The sequence below is a fragment of the Microplitis mediator genome, chromosome 1 (assembly GCF_029852145.1).
Source record: "Microplitis mediator isolate UGA2020A chromosome 1, iyMicMedi2.1, whole genome shotgun sequence".
Lineage (NCBI taxonomy): Eukaryota > Metazoa > Arthropoda > Insecta > Hymenoptera > Braconidae > Microplitis > Microplitis mediator.
Window position 1 is genome coordinate 16,629,958 of NC_079969.1, and position 22,066 is coordinate 16,652,023.

Consider the following 22,066-nt stretch of genomic DNA (forward strand, 5'->3'; position numbering starts at 1 on the left):
TTTGACGTTTGAGGTGGCAATCGGCGCGTTTTCTCGAATTCTAGAGCTGATATAATTTCGGAATCGATCCGATCTGCCGTTTTGAAGATATTTGGAAAAACCCGTTTTTCACCATTTCTTTCTCCAACGATATCTCTCGAACAAATTAACCGATCGAGATGGTTAAGGCGGCGATCGATGCGTTTTATCCAGTTCAAGAGCTAATAGATTTTGAAGTTGATCGTTCAACTCGTTCCTGAGAAATCAATAATAAACTAAAAAAAAAAATTTTTTTGTTTCATAATTCACTAATATTTTCGAGTCTACTTGATTAAATGTTCTGAAATTTTCAGGAAAGTTGACAGCTAACATGCTCTTTCAATTGCCACCTTAACCATCTAAATCGGTTCATTAGATAAAAAGTTACAAAGAGTTTACACACACACACACACACACACACACACACACACACACACACACACGCGCACGCACGCACGCACGCACACGCACATACACTCGGAAATCATTCTGAAAATAGTCAGAATAGCTTCCTAGGACCTCAAAACGTCGACATCTGATGAAAACTCGATTTTTGAAAATCGGGGTGAAAACAATAACTTCCTGAATTTTTCGAAAATCATCGATTTTCTTAGCAGGAAGTAAAATTAAGTTACAGAATTGATTATATTTTGTTTACTATTTATTTAGTATCTTTTGTTTAAAAATGTCGGCAGATAATGAAAATTTGACAGCTTAATTTTTAGTTGTCTTGGCTGAATATTTATAGCATTGAATAAAAGTGATAAAACAACTTTCAAAATGTCAAGAAATTTTTCTTATTTACTGGATAAAATCGAAAATATTTTGGCATTCGAAAACATCAAAATTCTTGTGCCACGGAGAAAAATTTTGGCTCGAAACCTACCAATTTTTATTATGCTGTCGACCAAACTTGAAACAGTAAATAAAGCATCCAAAAAATTACTATACTCTTATAAAAAATTATTATGCTGCATCAAAATTATTGTAATGTATGAAAGTAATTGATATTATAGCTTATCGATAAGTTTCTTGAGCGTTGTAAGTATTTTGATGTAGCATAATAATGTTTTATAAGAGCACAATAATTTTTTGGATGCTTCACTTCCTGTTTCAAGTTTGGTCTACAGCATTGTAAAAATTGGTAGGTTTCAAGCCAACATTTTTCTCCGTGTGACATCTTATTACCGAAGCGCATTAGCATATTTCAAATACCAAGAAAGTTAAAATAAATTTATAATTCTAGATTATTATTATTATTATTTATATTTATCAAAAGTCCTGTTTTTGTCCTTAAAAACAATTGAACACAGACTAAAAATTATAGTAAATAAAGTCTGTTTTTGTCCTTAAAAACAATTGAACACAGACCAATAATTATAATAAAAAAGTCTGTTTTTAGTCTAAACCCGATTTAAAACAGACTAAATATCATACGAAAATAAGTCTGATATTGGCCTGGATAATGACTAGTACGGACACAAACAGATTAAATTCCTATATAAAATGAATACGATTTATAAATTTGAATTAAAGAAAAAATATTTAAATTTATCATATATTATAAAACAGATTTAATTTTTTGACCCGGGTAGTGACTCTGTATTTTAGTATCACTTGCGATATATATCTGACTTCGGTGACATATTTTTATATCATACTCCGACTTTGGTGACTCTGTAACTTAGTATTACTTGCGATATATATCTGACTTTGGTGACATATTTTTATGTTATACTCTGACTTTGGTGACTCTGTATCTTAGTTTTACTTGCGATATATATCTGACTTCGGTGACATATTTTTATATCATACTCCGACTTTGGTGACTCTGTAACTTAGTATTACTTGCGATATATATCTGACTTTGGTGACATATTTTTATGTTATACTCTGACTTTGGTGACTCTGTATCTTAGTTTTACTTGCGATATATATCTGACTTCGGTGACATATTTTTATATCATACTCCGACTTTGGTGACTTTGTATCTCAGTAATACTTGCGATATATATCTGACTTTGGTGACATATTTTTATGTTATACTCTGACTTTGGTGACTCTGTAACTTAGTATTTCTTGCGATATATATCTGACTTAGGTGACATATTTTTATGTTATACTCTGACTTTGGTGACTCTGTATCTTAGTTTTACTTGCGATATATATCTGACTTCGGTGACATATTTTTATATCATACTCCGACTTTGGTGACTTTGTATCTCAGTAATACTTGCGATATATATCTGACTTTGGTGACATATTTTAATGTTATACTCTGACTTTGGTGACTCTGTAACTTAGTATTACTTGCGATATATATCTGACTTCGGTGACATATTTTTATGTCATACTCCGACTTTGGCGACTTTGTATCTCAATATGACTTGTGTTATATATCAGAATTCGGGGACATATTTTTATATCGTACTCTGATTTTAGCTAAATTAAATAATATTGTAATCTGACTTTCGTAACTTTGTATACAAATCTTACTTGGCATATATATTTGAGTTCGGAGACATATTTTCCTATCATACACTGACTTTGGCGACTTTATATCCTAATTTAAACTACGATATTTGCGGATAACTCGGTTTTCGATGACAATTTGAATAAACATGCACTATCTTTGACGACATTCTACATTTTCGATGACTGTCGTCGACATTTATCAGAATTAACTCGGTTCATGATAATAGTCGTTGAAATTGACTATTTAAACAGAGCTACTCAACTCTGACTTCAGTGACTGATCGCTTATATCATTATTTATTTAGAAGATTTTGAAATTAAAAGGCATTCGGTCGAATATAAAAAAACATATTTACAAAATTATCATAATCCTGATATTACGTGAACGACGAACTTGCACTACTTAATTAAGAGAGCCTTTTTGTAGAGAATAAAATTTCCTAAAATTTCGTTATTCAGTCAGTATCAATTAAAAAACCAAATGACTATTAAAAAAAGCTTTTCAGAACCAATACAGAAAAAACAGTTATAATCTGAGTAAAATTACTAAGGAGAATTTTAAAGAGTTCTGAATTATTTATCAAATGCCGCAAATGGCGACTTAATCACTTGAAATGTGCCTGTGCTATACAGAATCGAAAAATCCTGACTTTCCCATGCTCTCTAAAAATGAATCAGTGAAATTTACTTCAAATTAGTGAATATTCACTGGGAATCAGCTATGAGTATACCACTGGTTGAATTAGTGGTATACTTATAGCTGTAGAAATAGTGACTATCCACTGATTCGCGAGAATTTCACTAATTCATTTTTAGAGAGTGTATTATAAAGGGTAAAACTTCAAAATGAAATGGAAAATACTTGAAATTAAAATTGAGAGCTAAAACTTTCAGGGAATTTTTTTTTCAATGTCTACAGCAATTTTTAAGTGAGAGTGAAAGAAAAAATAATCGTTCCAAACGGACAACTCTTGTATATAAATTTGCATTCTTTCTCAATATTTTTTATTGCAAGAGATATTTTCATTAAAGGATTACTGGAGATCTATATTCAATTTGCAGCACCCGCTAAAAATTATTGAATAAAGCCTCAATGTAAAATGTTGAACTGCTGATTAAATTTTAACAAAATTTATCAAATTATACATACTGTACACTTATTGCAAATATTTTTTTTTAAATCTATTTGTGAAAAACTCATAGGTCTTCACGAATTAATATCTTTAAAGTTCTTAGACTGAAATTAGTTGTTAAAACCGATAATTTGTCTCTTTATTTAATGGAAAATCTTGATGTCAACTGTATTCAACCCTGACATCCAGGCGCTAAGTCTAAACTACTTACCGGTCATTAAACCACTTCAATGAATCAGTGCTGACGATATACTTATATTGGATGCCAATCAACTTAAGGACTTAAATGACATCTATATGACAATTTTTCCGATCGTTTATATTATAATCGTTTTAATTATCTGTATGCTTTCACAAATTTCAGGTAATCCTGTTTTTGCCATCCGAAATATGATAGCAAAATAATAATATATTGCGATGCAATATATTTTCATTTTCATGTATTTAAAATATTTTTATGTTTTATATGATCTTACGTAATTTTTTAATTTTAGACATCGTACAGAGCTTTACAAAATTATTATACTATTTCAAAAAGTCATTTTTTTTAGCAGTGAAATATGATAAAATTCCCTTAAATAAGTGGCTTCAAATTTTATTAAATTCCTCAAAATTATTATTTCCTAGTTATTCTTAACTTCTGATGAGCAAATGATCCTTATTAAGAAGTTGGCATGTAATATTGACTTAACTTCTAAGACTTCTAATTGAAACGTAAATTGTAGCGACCATATGCCGTAATTATCGTAGAAAATTTCACTGTATTAATCACAGCGTAGTCTCCAAATTAACGTTCGTTATAATAAAACAATATTATGAAAAGTACATAAAAGTTTGTAATTTTGCTGACTTCCCAACATCACTGAATCCGCGATTCCATGAACTGATATGAGTTTGAGTTCGGAAAAATTAATCACAAATTTAATAAAATACAGTTCTGTGTTAATTATTATTATCAATTATTTTTTATCGGTTTGTAGCAAAAATAATCATTTTCAAAGTTAAGACAAATAAATTTCGCAACAAAAATTATTTTCTTGATGGTAGAGTAATGTCTTAATATTAACATCTAATCGTATTTATTAAGATAAGATAGAAACGAATTGTTTATCACATTGATGTATGGCAGTATAACGTTCGTACTTAAAGAAAAGTGTTTATTTCAACAAAATACAGATGCATCTGAATATAAGTATCATTGTGTAATTGCATAAACATAAAAGTATAAAATCTTATATATTCTAGAACCAGAAATTAACTAATAATGCTTAATTACCAGAGAAATTTTATTTATTGAAAATTAATCGTTATATCATTATTAAAATAAGAAAAAAGTTAAATTAAAGTAATTGATTACATACAATCAACATTATAAATAGAAAATTAGTAGAAATATAACTTTTCCGTTCACCCAAAACAAAAAATATTGACAATTTAAAACGGAAATTGTTATGACGTAACTTTTTACTTATACGTCTCGAAAACTGTTTATTTTCAACTTTTGCACCTTAAAAACTGTGAAGATTTTAGTAGTATCATTCTTTTCAATTTAATAAGATTATTCTATTCTCTGTGGTCAAATACTCTTTTTTTTATTAATCTGCAATTTGTGGATGCATCGTTTAAAATACAAAAACGATTTATTATCAACTTTTCGAGGCAAACTGAAGTATAATCATGTAAATATGTTCTCTGATAAATGATAGTATTCTAAATATTACGATCGTTTTTCTACCCAAGCAGAATATGAAATACTATATATCATAATCATGTAGTTATTTCATAAATTAACGAAAAAAAAAAAAAATATGGTGAGCAAAATAATTCTGACATATTAATCATTTATAGTTTTTGAATTGTAAAAATAGTTCTGCAATTCACATTTCAATAAACAAAAAAAAAAAAAAACAAAAAAAAATTGGATTTGTCAAAAATCCTAGCAAATAAAATTGAACATTTTTTGCAAGTATATCTATGTTAATTATTGATAACAATTTTTTTTTTCATCAATAAGCTTCATGCTACGTACGCATTGAATGATATAAAAATGTCTATAATTTAAGCGAATCATAATCAGTAAACACCTTAATGCTAGTAACAATTAAATAGAAATTTTGTTTTTAAAAAACATAATATAAAGAGAAGAAGATAATCATAATGACTTATCAATAATTCAGCGCTGAACTTAAATATAATTGACTATCAAATATTTCGGAGCTGGTACTTAAAATAATCACTTATTTTAAGACTACAAAGTTTTTTTTTTCGTTTTTAAATATTTAAGTATCATTGCACTGTTCGGATTTGACTACTCATCCTATCGTAAACAAACGAACTAGCATTATCAAAAGTTAAGAAACATTTGCTTCTACAATATAACTAACCTAAGAGCGATTGACTCATTATCACAACACTCCTCTATTTCTATTCACTAAATAATTTTCAAAATAACTTGCGAATAATATCAAATATCAAAATCACTCTGCTTTTTTTGGCTTTATTTTCTTATAGTAATTTGAAAACCATGTTCTCATGGCTGGAATTGAGCGGTTTTTTAATAGTGGCTCAATAGAGCATACTTTCATCATTTTTTTATTGTTTGGATAGCGTCCATCTTTTATTTCGTCTTTAAAATGATTCAGCATCGCATCGATGTGGCGCTCATTCCATTTTTGCCTTCTGCACGAAGTTTTTATTGATTCATCCAAATCTAAATAAAAAGAATTTCAATCAAATTTTTGTTTTAGCCTATTATCGATTATTAATAACTAACACTTTTTCTAATCATAATTGTTTTTAGAATGAAATTGTGTTTCATTGTTTATGAGTATCTACATTTATCGTAATTAGTAGTACAAAGAATATCATGTGAAAAATCAACTGAATATGAACATGAAAAGCGATATTAAAAAACAAGAATTATTTAAAACTATCTTTTTGTTATTTATATAATTTTCACAATAACAAAATAACTTATTTTCAGTTTTTACACAAGTGTTGACTATGCAAGATCATTATAAAAGTATTTTGAATAATTCAGATGGTACAGTTCACAACTAAAAAAAGACTAATCAACTCAACTACATAAGTATACATTGGGGTGTTTAAAAAAAAAAATACGAAAAAAACAAATTTTTTTTATGGTTTCCAAAAATTGAAAGTATAACAAAAAATTAAAATTTTGTACCACTTCGAGCTCTTTTTAATAATAATATCAAGGTTTACCTCCCTCCATTTTTCTATTTTCCATTTAAATATCACGGGAAAATTTTTTTTTTTATTTTTTTGGATTTCCTAGCTCAAAAACCGATCAACGAAGTTTTATGCACAATAAACAATTTGTAGGATATTGAACGCTCTACAAGAAATGTTTTTTATCATTTTTTTATAATTCCAACTGTTCAAAAATTATTTGAGCTTAAAGTCGAATTTATAGTAAATTTTGAGATCCTTTGACTTTTCCGGCGAAACTATCAGTCCTATCACAATATATCATAGAATGTTTTTTGTAGATAATTTTATTCTTTACAAATTATTGCAAATAAAATTTTCCGAAATTCTGCATTGTTTTCAAGTTATTTTTATTTCCATATCAAGCTTTTAAAAAAATCGATTTCTGATTGATTTTAAGAGCTTGATATTGAAATGAAAATAACTTGAAAACTATGCGAAATTTCGAAAAACTTTATTAGTTGTAATTTGTAAGAAATAAAATTATCTACAAAAAAATTTCTATGAGATTTTGTGATGAGACAGATAGTTTCGTCGGAAAAGTGAAAAGATTTCAAAATTTACTATAAATTTGACTTTAAGCTTAAATAATTTCCGAACAGTTGGATTTATCCAAAAATAATGTCATTTTTTGTAGAGCGTTCAATTTCCTACAAAAATATTGATTGCCCATAAAAATCCGTTGAGTGGTCTTTAAGCTAGAAAATTAAAAAAAAAAAATTTTTTTTCCGTGTTATTCAAATGGAAAATAGAAAAATATATGGAGGCAAACCTTAGTATCATTATTAAGGATTGGCACTCGGATTGGCACTAAAATTTGTATTTTCAAATATACTTACTATTTTCGAATACCAAAACAAATTTGTTTTTTCTGAAACACCCTAGTATACTTTTATTTAAGATAATAAAAAATGAACTTTTTAACTTCGAAATACTAGAGAAAAATACATAAAAAATTTGACATGTCTAATGAATGGATTTTATACCTTTGTCTAATGAAACTCCACTTAAAGTTTTTGGAGAATTAGAACATGATACTTCGCCGGCATTAATAGATGAATTTGCCATGAGACTATTTTTTTGAAACAGCTCATAATTATCAGCTTCTGATTGTTCATCTTCAGAGTTCGAATCAGAATCATCAGATGAATCGTGATTTTTGTCTTTAGAATGTTTTGCGCCACAAGCACTTTCTAACACTCTCGGTAGTTGACAAATTTCTTCAGCAACATTGACAAGGTGGTAGTAATTTTCATGTATGCCCATGTTATGGCCTAGATGGTTAGCCAATTTAGTACGATCAATATTAGCTGCATTATGGTTTACTAAATAGGTAGCAATGTGTTTTCGTAATGTTGTTCCACGTAAAGACCCAGGATTTTGAGCTCCACATTGCTTTGAATACTTACGCATCAGTACACAAGCTCGTAAATAACAATATTTATCGTCGGAATTTCCAGGTATCCCAAAGATATACGGGTTATTTTGACGGATTCCAGCTTTCAATCTGTTTTTTTCTAACATTTCAATTGCACTAAACATAGTCTCATCTAATAGAACTGTAACATCTCTTCCACGCTTGCCTCGGATTGAAAATCTTACGTATTTATTACAGAACTCTCTGGCCTGGGCAGAGATACTTTCCATAATTTCTTTGAATCGATCTTGCTTGAGACTATTATACAGTTTAAAATCTTCCCATAGAACCCGTTCCATCTCACCTGCCCTTCTCCGGTTAAACATTTGAACAATCATGAGTGTTGTTTCAGCCAACAAAAGATAATTTTCAGTTGAAAACTGTTCTTTAAGAGAATTATAAGCTAACATTTGTTGATTTAGTAAATGATCCATTAGTTTGTTAATATCGTCTGTCGTGGGTAGAATTATTTTTTTTTGTCTCTTCTTTTTAATTTGCGCTTCTTGAACGTTTTTATTTATAACGTCTGCCCACTTTCTTTCCACAACCAACAGAAAGTCATCAATCTCTTCATTTTTGTTCTTCAAATTACTCATGATATTTTCACATTTCAAAAAATTTCCAAGCTGTTTTAACAAAGTCCCGATTAAAGATGCAACCGACGGAGATTTCATATCGTAATTTTTATCATTTCCTCCAGCCATGAGATGAACTGCTTTTATGCAAGTATTTATATGTTGTGGGTGAAATAAACAAGTCATGTTTTTTATTTTTGGAGTGAAAATAAAAGATTTACCAAGATTATTTTTTTCGAATGTATGTTTTTCAATTTTTTGTGTCGTTACAAGTAGCTTTGAAAGGAGTCTAAGTCGATTCCGAATCAGTTCATTTTGCTGATCTTGTTTGTACTTTTCACAAAGCGTATTTCCAAATCGTATCAATAGAGTGTCGAATTTTAAAGTTTTTGAAACATCGTCGACATGCATGCAAACAATAAGATTGCGTAACTTTTTACATGCTTCAGGATGTAAATCATTATCATATATTTTTGCCAGTTTTTTAATGACTCTGCGTTTTTTTCCATTTTGTCCGGTACAGTATTTGAAGTGAGCTGAAAGAGTTTTTTCACGAACTGACACCTGACAGCTAGGGCAAAACATAAACTCACTTGGATCTTTGGGATTTGACACATTAGGCCGCCTAGACACAATCCGATTACGAAGTGATTCACCTTCTAAATTACTATTATATATATAATCACCATTGTTCCGAATCGTCGCAATTAATTCATGTCTAATTGAACTTTTTCGAGGGTACGCAAGGAAAGCTCTAACATCTTTTTCCAGTGGGTGAATCAATTCTAAGTGCCTGGGTAATCGTGTTTGTAGTTTCATGCAGTATAAACACGCATGAACTTTACTCCCTGAGTTGGACGGCTTAACTAAAATTTTCTTATCAGTATTTTCCAATTGCTCTGGTATTTCAGAGATTTTAGAGGATTTATCGACGTCTTCAGAATTACGTCCTGCATTTTTTTCTGTGTCATTAGTGCCATTTTTGTCATTAAATATCTGACCGACAGATCTCTCTTCATTAAGACCACCGTCACTTGGATTATGTTCTAATTCAGATACTTTCGATGATGAGGGAACGTGTCGAATAGGCAAAGATACATCAAATCCTTGAGATATGATATTTTCTCGAATTACTATTGTAACATCATTTTTTTTGCTAGTAGTTTCTCCGGGTTCATTATTTTCGTAGAGATTCTCATCAATAGAAACATTGGAATCATTATCAGGTGCATAACTAGGATCCGAATCTATTGAAAGTAATATTTATGATAAGGATATACAAGATAGAGATAATTTTATTTATTTAAAGAACGAGATTCAATTTTTTTTTAACTCTTGATAAAAGAACACGTCTTACATTGGTTAAAAATATACTAGAAATAATAAATTTAAACTATAACTTATAAGACTTATCATATTACCGTTCACTTCCTTATCAACTTCAGTAGGCATTAGATTTTCTGAAGCTTCTTTATTTAAAATCAACTGTTCATCATTTGTCTTCATAACCTGTTTTTTACTAAAATCCATTTCAGTTGATACTTCCTCAATTTTTTCCACATTTTCTAAACAAACATCTATTGAAATTTCACTATCAATAGTTTTTAATAGTTCTAACTCGGTTTCGGATAAATCAAGAACTTGAGAATTTAGAAATATCCTAGTATTTAAAATAAATTAACTAAGTGTTGAATATAACAAAAAAATAAAGATAACTAATGTATCATACCTATCAAAATTATTTTGATCTGTTAGATTGTACTTCTCAACTATACCTAGAAAAAAAATCTTTCTGAATTTACATTTAAAAGGCAATGACAGAATTCTACAACTCTACTTATTCTATTATCATAAAAATTTTGCATTAAATTTCCATTATATTTTGTTTTCAAGATATTTAATTTACTTATTGGTAGACAGATAAATAAATTCATGGTAAATGTCGTCTTTTCGAAGTTAAATCACTCCACATTGCAAAAAAAACAATAATTATGGAAATAATTACGGTCCTAATAATTATTTCAAAATATTTACAAAAAAAAAGTTACTGATACTGATGTTTAGAAGGGTAAAACTAAACAAAAAAAATTACAGGCAATATTACTGTAATTTATAGTTTATTTAATATTTGCAACCAGAAGTATTAAAATGTTTTCATTATTAGTAAATACTCTAACCGATTGTAATTATTGAATAATTTCGAATGTATAGACAATGGAGAACAATTCAGTAACAACAAATACATATTTATTTTGGTGTAAGATTTGAGTGGAAAAAAATTTAACGTAAGTATTTTTACAGTATACGTACTTATTTGAGTTAATAGAATATAATTTTCAGTAAATTCTAGAAATTTTATCAGCCTGCTAATTAGTGAGCAGCTTGCAAAATCAGTACTAGGAAATTTCAATAACAATTTTTATGGTTTAGAATAAGTAGTCATAAACTTATCAGTAATAAATGTCTTTATGATAAAAAACATTTTATGTAATTGTAGAATTTAACAGTTCATTCAAATATGATAAAAAGAAGAATTGTTATATATTTCAGTGGAAAATAAGTAAATCAGCCATAAGTAATTACCAATAAAGTTATCGTTATTTAAATTTGTAAGAGATTGTTCAAATGATAAATTTCCGCCATCATTTAAATAAGGATCGAGAGAAGTTGATAACTGTTCTGATTCATTAACTAATATGATCTGAGAATCATTTTTTGCCAATACACTATCAATTCCATTAATTTGAGATATTGATTCAGATTCCATAAGAGATAAATTTATTGCTGTGCTTGATGTATGGGTTGTGTTTAATTTCAAGCTAGATGTCAATGTGCCTGAAGTATTTGGTGTACTTGTTATTAATCTTGGCGAATCGTGAAATAAATTTTTCCCATCGCTGTTTTTAATGGAATGTTTGAGACTGTTTTCAATTATATGAATTTTTTTCGTATTTTGTAATTTTGTGTTTTCTAATATAATTATATTTTTAAGTTTTTTTTTGTGTGATGGGCTAGGTAATGTTTGAGTGACTTCAACTTTAGGAACTTTTGATGTAAGATTTTTTTGTATCGAACGTAAAGATTCTATATCATCTGTAATAATATAAAATAAATGAGTTATTGCATCGAAATACAAGGTGACATTGTAATTTTCTAATATACTGATGATACATAATGCATCTCTTGATGCTAATTGGTTATAAATTTATGTCTTAAGTAAATAATCAGAGCTCTTGTCAAAATAAATGAATTGATTGAAATTGCTAAATAATTAAAAGTGTATAAAGAAAGCTAAAATTAAAAAATTCAAAAACAAAATTTTGTGTATTTCATCAGTGAACAGTATTATTGATGGCATCTCTAGTTTTAAGTCCGCCATACATCCCGTTCACATGAACTATCCTCAACAGAAATATAACCCTTAAGAATTTTATACTTATTTTTATTTTTGTTCTTTTTCACATATATTTTAATTATTTTATAGATAAATCAGCAAATTTTCTACATTTTATTATTTAATAATTTTAAAAAAATAATGATAAAATATTTAATGTTAAAAAATCTATTACTTATAATAAAGTACGTCTACGATTACCGTTAGAACATTCTAAGCGTCCTGATATAAAATTTCCATCTGAATCTTCGAAACTGTATGAATGCTTTCTTTTTTTACATTTCTTTTTTAAAGTAACATGAAATATATTATTTTCATCACGTATTAAGGAATACATTATTAATAATCAATATAAGTATAATTAAACCTTGCCAGAAGTAATAATTAATTTTTATTTATCAACAACGCAGTTGTCGTACTCGACATACTTTACAAAAAAGCTTCTAGTATGAAAATGGCTGTGACTATTCCATTAACAGCAATCAATATGCAGATAGAAGGTGAAATGTCGATAAAGTGAAATTAAAAATGGACAGAGAATAGTGCGACATCTAGTGGATATTATTACAAATATGAACTGAGATATCTATTTAACCGACTTTCTACTGAAGCACCAATCTGATTTACATGAAAGTTTTCATTGAAGCCTGTTCTAAAAAAAATATGTTACTCAATTGTTGGTTAATTCGACAATAAATAATGATATGCTTTTTAAATTTATAAATTTATTGAAATTTTTAAAAAGTTTTTGTGCATGCCAAAACAAGCAATTAATTCGTCATAATTCTGAATAAATTTATGGGTGATACATATATCACGAGTGTTAATAAATTAAACTGAATTTAATGATACAACAAAAAATTTTAACTTATTTAACTGGATTTGCTTAACACTGCAATGTTTTTTACTTTCTACGCAAATAAAAAATAAATATTATGTTGACGTTCACAATGAAAATAACATAATAGCAACAAGAGATTTTTAAATTTTCCATAACTTAATCGAGGAAAACAGCTCAAATTTTTCAGATACCATTAAATCTTATCAAACAAAATTAATAGTTTTCTTGGAGTACTCTATATAATAAAATGAAATAAGGAAATATTCAAACAAAATTTGGTATCTTACTAAAAATTTGACCAAGAAAAATAATTTTTCAGCTAAAAATTTATTGAAAATAAAAATTGATATTCTCATTCACAAGGATTTCTTATAGACTAAAGGTTATTTTTATTAAGTAAAGATAAATAAATTTCAATGAAATTAAAATAGTTTTTAAAATTTGTTTTCAGAACTTCAAAGAATATCCAAACAATCCCTGTAACCTTTCTTAGTTCTTCTAAAGGAACGAGTTGTTGAAATAACAGGAAAAGAACATTTTTGGTGATATAATTTGAGTTACGCAATAAAAACGATCATTTTGTAAATCATGATTTTTTAGGAAATCAATAGCAGTTAAATCCTAAGTTTATTCACAGAGTAATTAACTATTACAGTTGATTCTTTTTATTCTTAAACTTGTTCAAAACTTTTTTCTCAAAAATAAGAAAAAGTTTTCTCAAAAATAATGAAAGTTTTAAATATACTTACTTGATTTTATTTCAAAAATAATATTTTTTGAATAAGTCAGGAAACAATCACCAACCTCTTCTTATCTTGAACTCAAAATTAAAGTATCTGAGTTAAAAAATATTGAGTTTTCGGTTAAATAAAAATTGAATCATACATTCAATTTTCTAGAATGGGAGCTTAAAGGAATGTACTCAAATACAAAAATATATGAAAATCACGACTACGATTTCATAATCTTCGAAGTCAGACTATAAAAAATCATATAGAGATTGTCGCCGATTTAAAATAAAATTATATACAGTAGTAAATACATGTATTCCATATATGTAACTTACATGCTTTTTATATTAAGCTATATTTACATTTACATTTACCTTATAATATATTGTATTGATATATTTCGTTTTATATTCAAAAAATATAAAATTTTTATATGAAATGAAATATATGGTAGCATATAATTTATATTGTATATGGCACTAAATATTTTCTTTGTTATATTTAAGCAGATATTTTATTCGGTGTATGTATATGTATATAGGTATGCATATTCGCATCAAATTAACTAATGTTGAAAATTTTGGCTGCAATTTAAAGAGTATATTAAAATTTAGATCTAATTTAATTTGAGTTGGTCATACGAATAAGAAAGTTTTTTTTCCATACGCAATAAAAATATATGTTTTTATATATGATCACCCTCGTGGAAATTTTTTGGAATTTTCTCTGAAAAATTCAGTTCTAAAGTTCTAAAGTTTTTCTCAAAGTTCTAAAGACTTTTTCAGAGCTTTTCAGAGAAACGTCCGAAAAAATTCCACCAGGGCAGACTAAATTTTTCGTATAGGACAAGAATATATGATAAAAATATATTTTTTGTATATGATTGACATATATATTTTATATATGCTTAACATATACGAACTCGTATATGATGAATATTATATTTTTTAATATAAAAAAAAAAAAATGCATCAGAAAATATAGTTAAATTCGCCACATATATTATACTGTTATTTTTTTATTCAAGGATACGCACTCAAAAGTTTCAATAGGATAATTAAGGACTCCCGTTGAAACTAAAGCTCTTATTATAAATATTAAGTACTTCCTTATTGCCATATTCTAGTCCCCATTTAAACAATAAAAAAATTTTTTTTTAATTTAAAATTTTATAACTCGTCAGTAAATTATTGTACCAGAAACGTCGATACATATTCTTATTGAACATTAAAAACTCTACAAAAGAGTTCCTTTATAATTTTTTAATAAATTCAATCAAAAGTCATTCAACACCAAATTTTAATTCATGGTAAATTTCAGTATTATTCAACAGATCCGACGAAAATACCAGTTTTATTTCAAAATATTTTAGGAGTTTTTTTGGGGACCATTTTATTTCCAATAAATTATCTTTCACCAAGTTTTTAAAATCCGGAAATACTTTTTAGTTCTTTGCATTTCAATTTCACATCAATTTCTTGATGAAAATCATATTCTGACCATTGCTGACCAGTTTTAAAACCGAAAATAACAGATTTTTCATTTATTTACGTATTTATAATACTATATGCATTTTTTATTACAAGGTTTTTACACTATACTTTTGTAAAAATTGATCACTTGAAAATTACGTTACTTGCATTTTGAAAATTTTATCGGGAAACAAATCCTACGACATTTCGTAATAAAACAGAAATTTTTATCGGGAATGTCAAATAATACTGGAATTTGCCATGAATTAAAATTTGGCGTTGAATGACATTTGAAAAATTATCGAAAAATTATAAGAGACCTTTTTGTAGAGCTTTCAATTTTCAACACGAATATGTATTGGTCTGTCGAGTACAGTAATTAGCTAATGAATTACAAAATTCGAATTTAAAAAAATATTTCCCTGTGTTATTTAAGTGGAAAATAGTAAATTACAATAAGGTAGTACTTATTATTATAATAAACATGCAACTTTTTTATCCTATTAGATTTTTGAAATGTGTCCCTAAAAAAAAAAAAAAAAAATAGTTGATTTTTCTTTCTTCGGCCTAGTTTATATGCCAGTATATCCTAGTGTTTATACTAGGGTGATCCAAAGAATTACAAATTTTTTTTTTCTCGGAAACCGGTTCAAAAGTTTCATTTAGATAAAAAAAGACGACTGTGAAAATTAGAGCTCTTAATATTAATATTAAGAGGTTCCTCATCGCACTTTTCTATTTTCCATAAGAATAACATGGAAAAAAATTTTTTTACGTCTTCTGATTTTTATGAGTTGCTTACAATGCGTCATAGGAATGATTGGCAGGCATATTTTTGTAGGTAATTGAATGCTCTAGAAAAAAAGTTCCTTATCATTTGTTGATAAATCTATTTGTTCAAAAGTTGTTTGAGGTTGAAGTCGAATTCATATTGAATTTTGGGATCTTTTTACTTTTCCGGCGAAACTATCAGACCTATTTCAAAATATCATGGGACCTTTTTTGTAGACAATTTCATTTCCTACAAAGTATTACTAATTATCAAAAAATGATAAACTTTTTGTAGTCCATCCAAATTTTGATTAATTAGAGATTATGATTAAAGATTATGATGAATCTTTACGTAAGCTTTATAGTTTCATCTAAATTTCGATTTAAATAACTAGAGAGCGACCACTAGTGTGATCATCTGAAAAAAATTTTTGATTCGTTCGGAAAGCTGGAGGTTCATGGTGCGTAGAAACATTAATAAAAGAAACTGTAACTCTAATGAAATTTATCGAATGTTTTGTCTTCAAATTATGCCAATAAATAATTGATTTTTTTTTAATTTTACACTAGTGGTCTTCCTTAAACGAAAAATCTGTTGACAGAGTCAGAAAGTTTGCCGGGTGCATGAAAATACTATAACGATTAAGTTATCAGTGAACGACGCTTACAAACATTACGATAGCGCCTTTAGAAACGAGGCCCGGAACTTTTTCAGGTTCCTGAGTCTGAGGCTCATAAGTCTTGAGTTATTGATTGAAGTTCAGATCTGAAAACTAGAAACTTAGATCTGTAATTTGCTTTTTTTTTTGTGACTAGTATCTTAATTTTTGTGACTAGTGTATTCGGGTGTTTTTTTAAAAAAAAAGAAAACAATTTTTTTTAAGGTATCCAAAAATTAAAAGTATAACTAAAAATTAAAATTTTGGTACAAATTCGAGCTCTTAATAATAATATGAAGGTTTATCTCAATCCATTTTTCTGTTTTCCATTTACATAACACGGGAAAAAAAATTTTTTTTTTTTTAATTTTCTAGCTCAAAAACCAATCAACAGATTTTTATGCACAATAAATGTTTTCGTAGAAAATTAAACGCTTTACAAAAAAGTCTCATATCAATTTTTGATAAATCCCATTGGTCAAAAGTTATTTGAGCTTTAAGTCAAATTTATTGTAAATTTTGAAATTTTTTTACTTTTCTGGCGAAATTATCAGTCTTATCAAAAAATGTCGTGGAAACTATTTTGTAGATAATTTTATTTCTTACAAATTATTACAATGTAGGTTTTCGAAATTCTGCATTGTTTTCAAGTTGTTTTCATTCCAATGTCAAGCTCTTAAAATCAATCAGAAATCTATTATTTTAAGAGCTTTTGATATTATAATGAAAATAACTTGAAAACAATCCGGAATTCCGAAAAACTTTATTCGTTGTAATTTGTAAGGAATAGAATTAACTACAAAAAAAAATCTATGTCATTTTGTGATGAGACTGATAGTGTCGCCGGAAAAGTGACAAGATCTCGAAATTTACTTTAAATTTGAATTGAAACTTAAATAACTTTTGAACGGTGGGATTTATCGAAATATGATAAGAGCCTTTTTTTGTAGAGCGTTTAATTTTCTACAAAACTATTTATGGTGCATAAAAATCCGTTGAGTGGTACGTAAGCTAGAAAATTCTAAAAAAAAAAAAATTTTTTTTCCCATGTTATTTAAATGGAAAATAGAAAAATGGATTGAGGCAAACGTTAATATTATTATTAAGAGCTCGGATTTGTACCAAAGTTTTTATTTTTTGTTATACCATCAATTTTTGGGTACCATAAAAAAAAAATTATTTTTTTTTTTGAAACACCCTACTAGTGTATATTTTACGAGTATTTTAGTAACTATCATAATACAACAGTATCAATTACGATGCAGTTACTAAAAATATTCGATAAAATATAAAGTCTTCTGCTTTTTCAAGTTTACAATGTGCATTGTAAATTTTGCTCGTTGAATATGAGTATTTTCTATGTTATCGGTAAATTTTACTATAATCCAATATTGTCTTCATGCTATATAACTACAGGGCTGCGTAACACTTGACCCGACGATATAATATCCGCGACAAAATACCCGATTTTTGATCTACTAAGTCACCACAGTCAGACTATAATACTAAAAAATGTCTTCAAACTCGAATATATACGTATTGTACTGATCGCGACCATTTGTAGTCGCCAAAGTCAGAGTGTGATGTGAAAATATGTCTCCAAACTCAGATCTATATCACAAGTAATACTGGGATACAAGATCACCAAAGTCAGAGTATAATACTAAAAAATATCAAACTAAAATACATATGTATTGTACTTATCACGACAATTTGAAGTCGCCAAAGTCAGAGTATGATATGAAAATATGTCCCCGAACTCAGATATATATTACAAGTAATACTCCAATAAAAAGTCACCAAAATTGGATTGCAATACTAAAAAATGTCGCCAAAATCAGAGTGTGATATAAAAATATGTTCCCAAATTCCGATATACCCCACACGTAATATTGAGATACAAAGTCACCAAAGTCAGAGTATGATATAAAAATATGTCTCCAAAGTCAGATATATATCGCTAGTAATACTGAGGTACAAATTCACCAAAGTTAGTGTATGATATACAAAGTTAGTGTATGATATACAAATATGTCTCTGAAGTCAGATATATATTGCAAGTAATTTTCAGATACAAAGTCGCCCAAGTCACGGTATAATACTAAAAAATGTTAAAGATGGTTATATTTTTATGAATGTGTTCATAAACATGCAGCATTTGTCACAAAAAATTTTCATCTTTATAGTCTGGATTGGGTTTCAAAAACCATATTCGAAGTTTATTTCATGCAACTAGGTTATTTGTGGTACTTCTAGTTATGTACTGAACTATTCAATCAAAAGAGATTTATCCATGAATAATATTCTTGTAGAATGTTGCATATCTTAAACCATCGTGCTTGAAAAAGCCCTAGTATTTCGTATATTATTATGAAAATATGGCTCAAAAAAATACAGAGGGATATTAGAATTACTGTAATTTATTAAAGTTTTTAATAGAAAAAAAACTACAACATGTTTTTACAATGTTTCAGCCTGTTGATTTTTTTTTTGTAAAATTATAAGTTCGATGAAAGGTACACAAACAATTACATCATAACAATATATTGTAGTAGTTGGAAAATACGTATCAATACCTATGCTCTCATACATCGTATCGCGCATTTAGAAAATTTTTTAGCAGACGATAAAAACGGTTTATTGCTATAATTAGTTAGATAAGATTTAATGGATTGTTAAGTTTCAATAAATATTGTTATTAAACGATTTCATACTCATCAACATTAACATAAGCTATTAATCCAAGTGCTTATGAACAAAAAGTCACATAAATAATCCGTACATGCTCAAGTCACCGAAGTCCGAGATAAAAAATATCCTTCATTTTTTTCAATTTCGGTGACTGTCACCAAAGTCCGAGTTAATTCGAAAAAATTTCGACGACTGTCGTCAAAGACGGGAAATGTCATCGAACTCCGTATTATTCATGACAAAATGTCATCAAAGACAGTGTTATACATACATATATATATATAACCTGATTAAAAGAAACGATTTGCAATGTTAAATGCTTATAAGAAGGGCGATTCAAAAGTATTCAAAGTATTCAAAAGCATTAAAAAGTATTTAAAATTTTTTTTTTCTAATCGTTTCAATCGTTTCTTTTAAAAAGGGTATATATATATATATATATATATATATATATATATATATATTAAATAATATGACAATTTTTTAATATCAATGTTATTAAATTTTTATTCTGTCAACTATCAATCAAACTTAAATCCCCAATACTTAAAAAATGTTCAGAGGTTTCGGCAGTAATTTAAAAGTATAAAGTATCAATTTGATTATTTGAGTTAAGTAATGCCATAAACGTTTCTTAATTGTAAGTGTATAACAGACTAGAGGATCAGACTACAAACCATCGATAACCAAAGTTAAGCAGCATCGGCGTTGGACATTAATTGGATGGGTGACCTCGTAGTAAAATAATTGTCGATGGTTAATAATTTTTTTTCTTTTTTTTTTTTTTATTTAATTTTAATCGACATTGATATTGATGAAGACAATAAATCCTAATTAAACTACTTAATTAATAATTTACAGATATTCTAAATGAGATTCTAAAAATGACTATATTCGTTCATGCATGATAATATATAATCATATATTATCATGTATAAACAGATCAAGTTATGTATGATCAGACCTGGCCAATTTTTGGATCTGATCATATATAGACAATTATGCATGATCATATATGATTAGACAAAATCTTTTTTCACCGGGTTATGGTATTCTCTTATCTTTATAATAAATGATTCATTTTACTTGTAAATATATGTACTTTATATTATCTTTAGCAACTATCACTATTATATTGATATCAAGTGCGTAATTTTATCATATAATTATATATTTTATCTAATCTTCAACTATTTGTCTATAAAATCTTCCAGTTTTTACTAAAGTAGAAGTAGGAATTTAAATTACAAGTGCACTTTCATGTCTCAAACCCTTACAGTTATTCAACAAATTTGCTGTGGTTATAATAACAGATAGGAAGTGAAACATGATTAACGTAGTGTACTTTGAAGTAGAGTCAATTGTAATTCAAGATAAATAAAAGAATATGAAATTCGTGAATCTAAATTAAGTTATCAAGCTAGATGAGCTATAAAATTATAAAGGAGAGAAAGACATTTTTATTGAAAAATAGTTATAATACTAATAATAATAATCACTTGCTATACATGGATGATCTGAAGGTGTATGGATCTGATGAGGAACACCTTCAGACATCCTTGAACATCGTAGCAGAGTATACACGGGATGTCAGCATGCCTTTTGCGTTGGACAAGTGCGCGGTCGTTAATCTAGTGAAGAGTGAGTGCTCTGATTTGCGTTGAAATATCCCGTTAGCCGATATAAATATAGACGGTACGAAAACGCTCAACCTGGATTTGAATCTTCGTAGAAATTTTTCCTAGTTCTTCGTAATAGCTGACTAAAAATAAGGGGCCAATTTTCTCACAAATTTCAACCTGCTGCTTGATCTGGAAAACCAATGTTTAATCGATCCACTCACAAACGTATCCACAAAAGATCAATCTCTTAACGCAGACACGTATAATTCATTCCTGTAACGGGACCGAAATCCACCTCCGTTTTACGTGAGACCGTTTCAGCGCCCTTTTGGGCATCCACACGATGCGGGCATCGCTATCCCCACCCCAGATGATACTCTGAGTCAAAAAATATAATCAAGTGACGACTAAGAGTGGACATTAACTGGAAGTATGATAAAAAATCCTTATTTCGCGTGGCATCTAATCACAGCCACTACGAGTCCATACCCTAGTAGCAATAATATTGTGCAAGTTGCTTGAGCAACTTTAATTTAATTTAATTTAAAAGACTGTAAATATTTTGTGCACAATTTCAGCTGTTAATTAAGACGAAAATTAATTTAAATGAATTAAGAGTTAAGAAAACGACACATGAAAGTTAAGAAAGTGAAACTAGTACCTGGGCTTAAACAGGTACACCTTTAAGCTGAAAAGCAATACCGGAGGTTATGGCATAATATGTTGTGAGAAAATTGTATTTCATGATGTATTTAAGTAAAGAAAATAAGAGTAATTTTAATAACTCAATTACCAGTGAGTTTGAATGAGCGTCTAATGTTTCGAATAAGATGTTATTCGATACAATGAAATAATCACAATTTTGTGGTCCCGTTAATTTTCTGCTTAGAACTTACTGCTAAGAAAATACAAATTAACAAAAAATTGCTTACTCATTGATCAGCTTAATTATCTTCCCTGCTTAGTAATTCATTTTATAAAACGAAACTAAAATAATAAAATTTGGAAAATCCAGAAGTGCACGACTCATAATACT

The 22,066-nt window shown here is 28.0% G+C and overlaps 2 protein-coding genes across 5 annotated transcripts in view; both read right to left on the reverse strand.

Moving 5' to 3' along the window:
• LOC130678162 (dystrobrevin beta) overlaps nt 1-22,066 on the reverse strand; it is a 160,151-nt gene that overhangs the window by 124,915 nt on the left and 13,170 nt on the right. The window lies entirely within an intron of this gene.
• LOC130678161 (uncharacterized) lies at nt 5,677-12,663 on the reverse strand. Its single transcript, XM_057485193.1, has 6 exons — nt 12,445-12,663; nt 11,433-11,942; nt 10,579-10,624; nt 10,271-10,509; nt 7,844-10,096; nt 5,677-6,336 (listed from the first exon to the last, which is right to left on the reverse strand). The coding sequence occupies exons 1-6, from the start codon at nt 12,578-12,580 to the stop codon at nt 6,104-6,106; spliced, it is 3,417 nt and encodes a 1,138-aa protein (XP_057341176.1). The 5' UTR covers nt 12,581-12,663; the 3' UTR covers nt 5,677-6,103.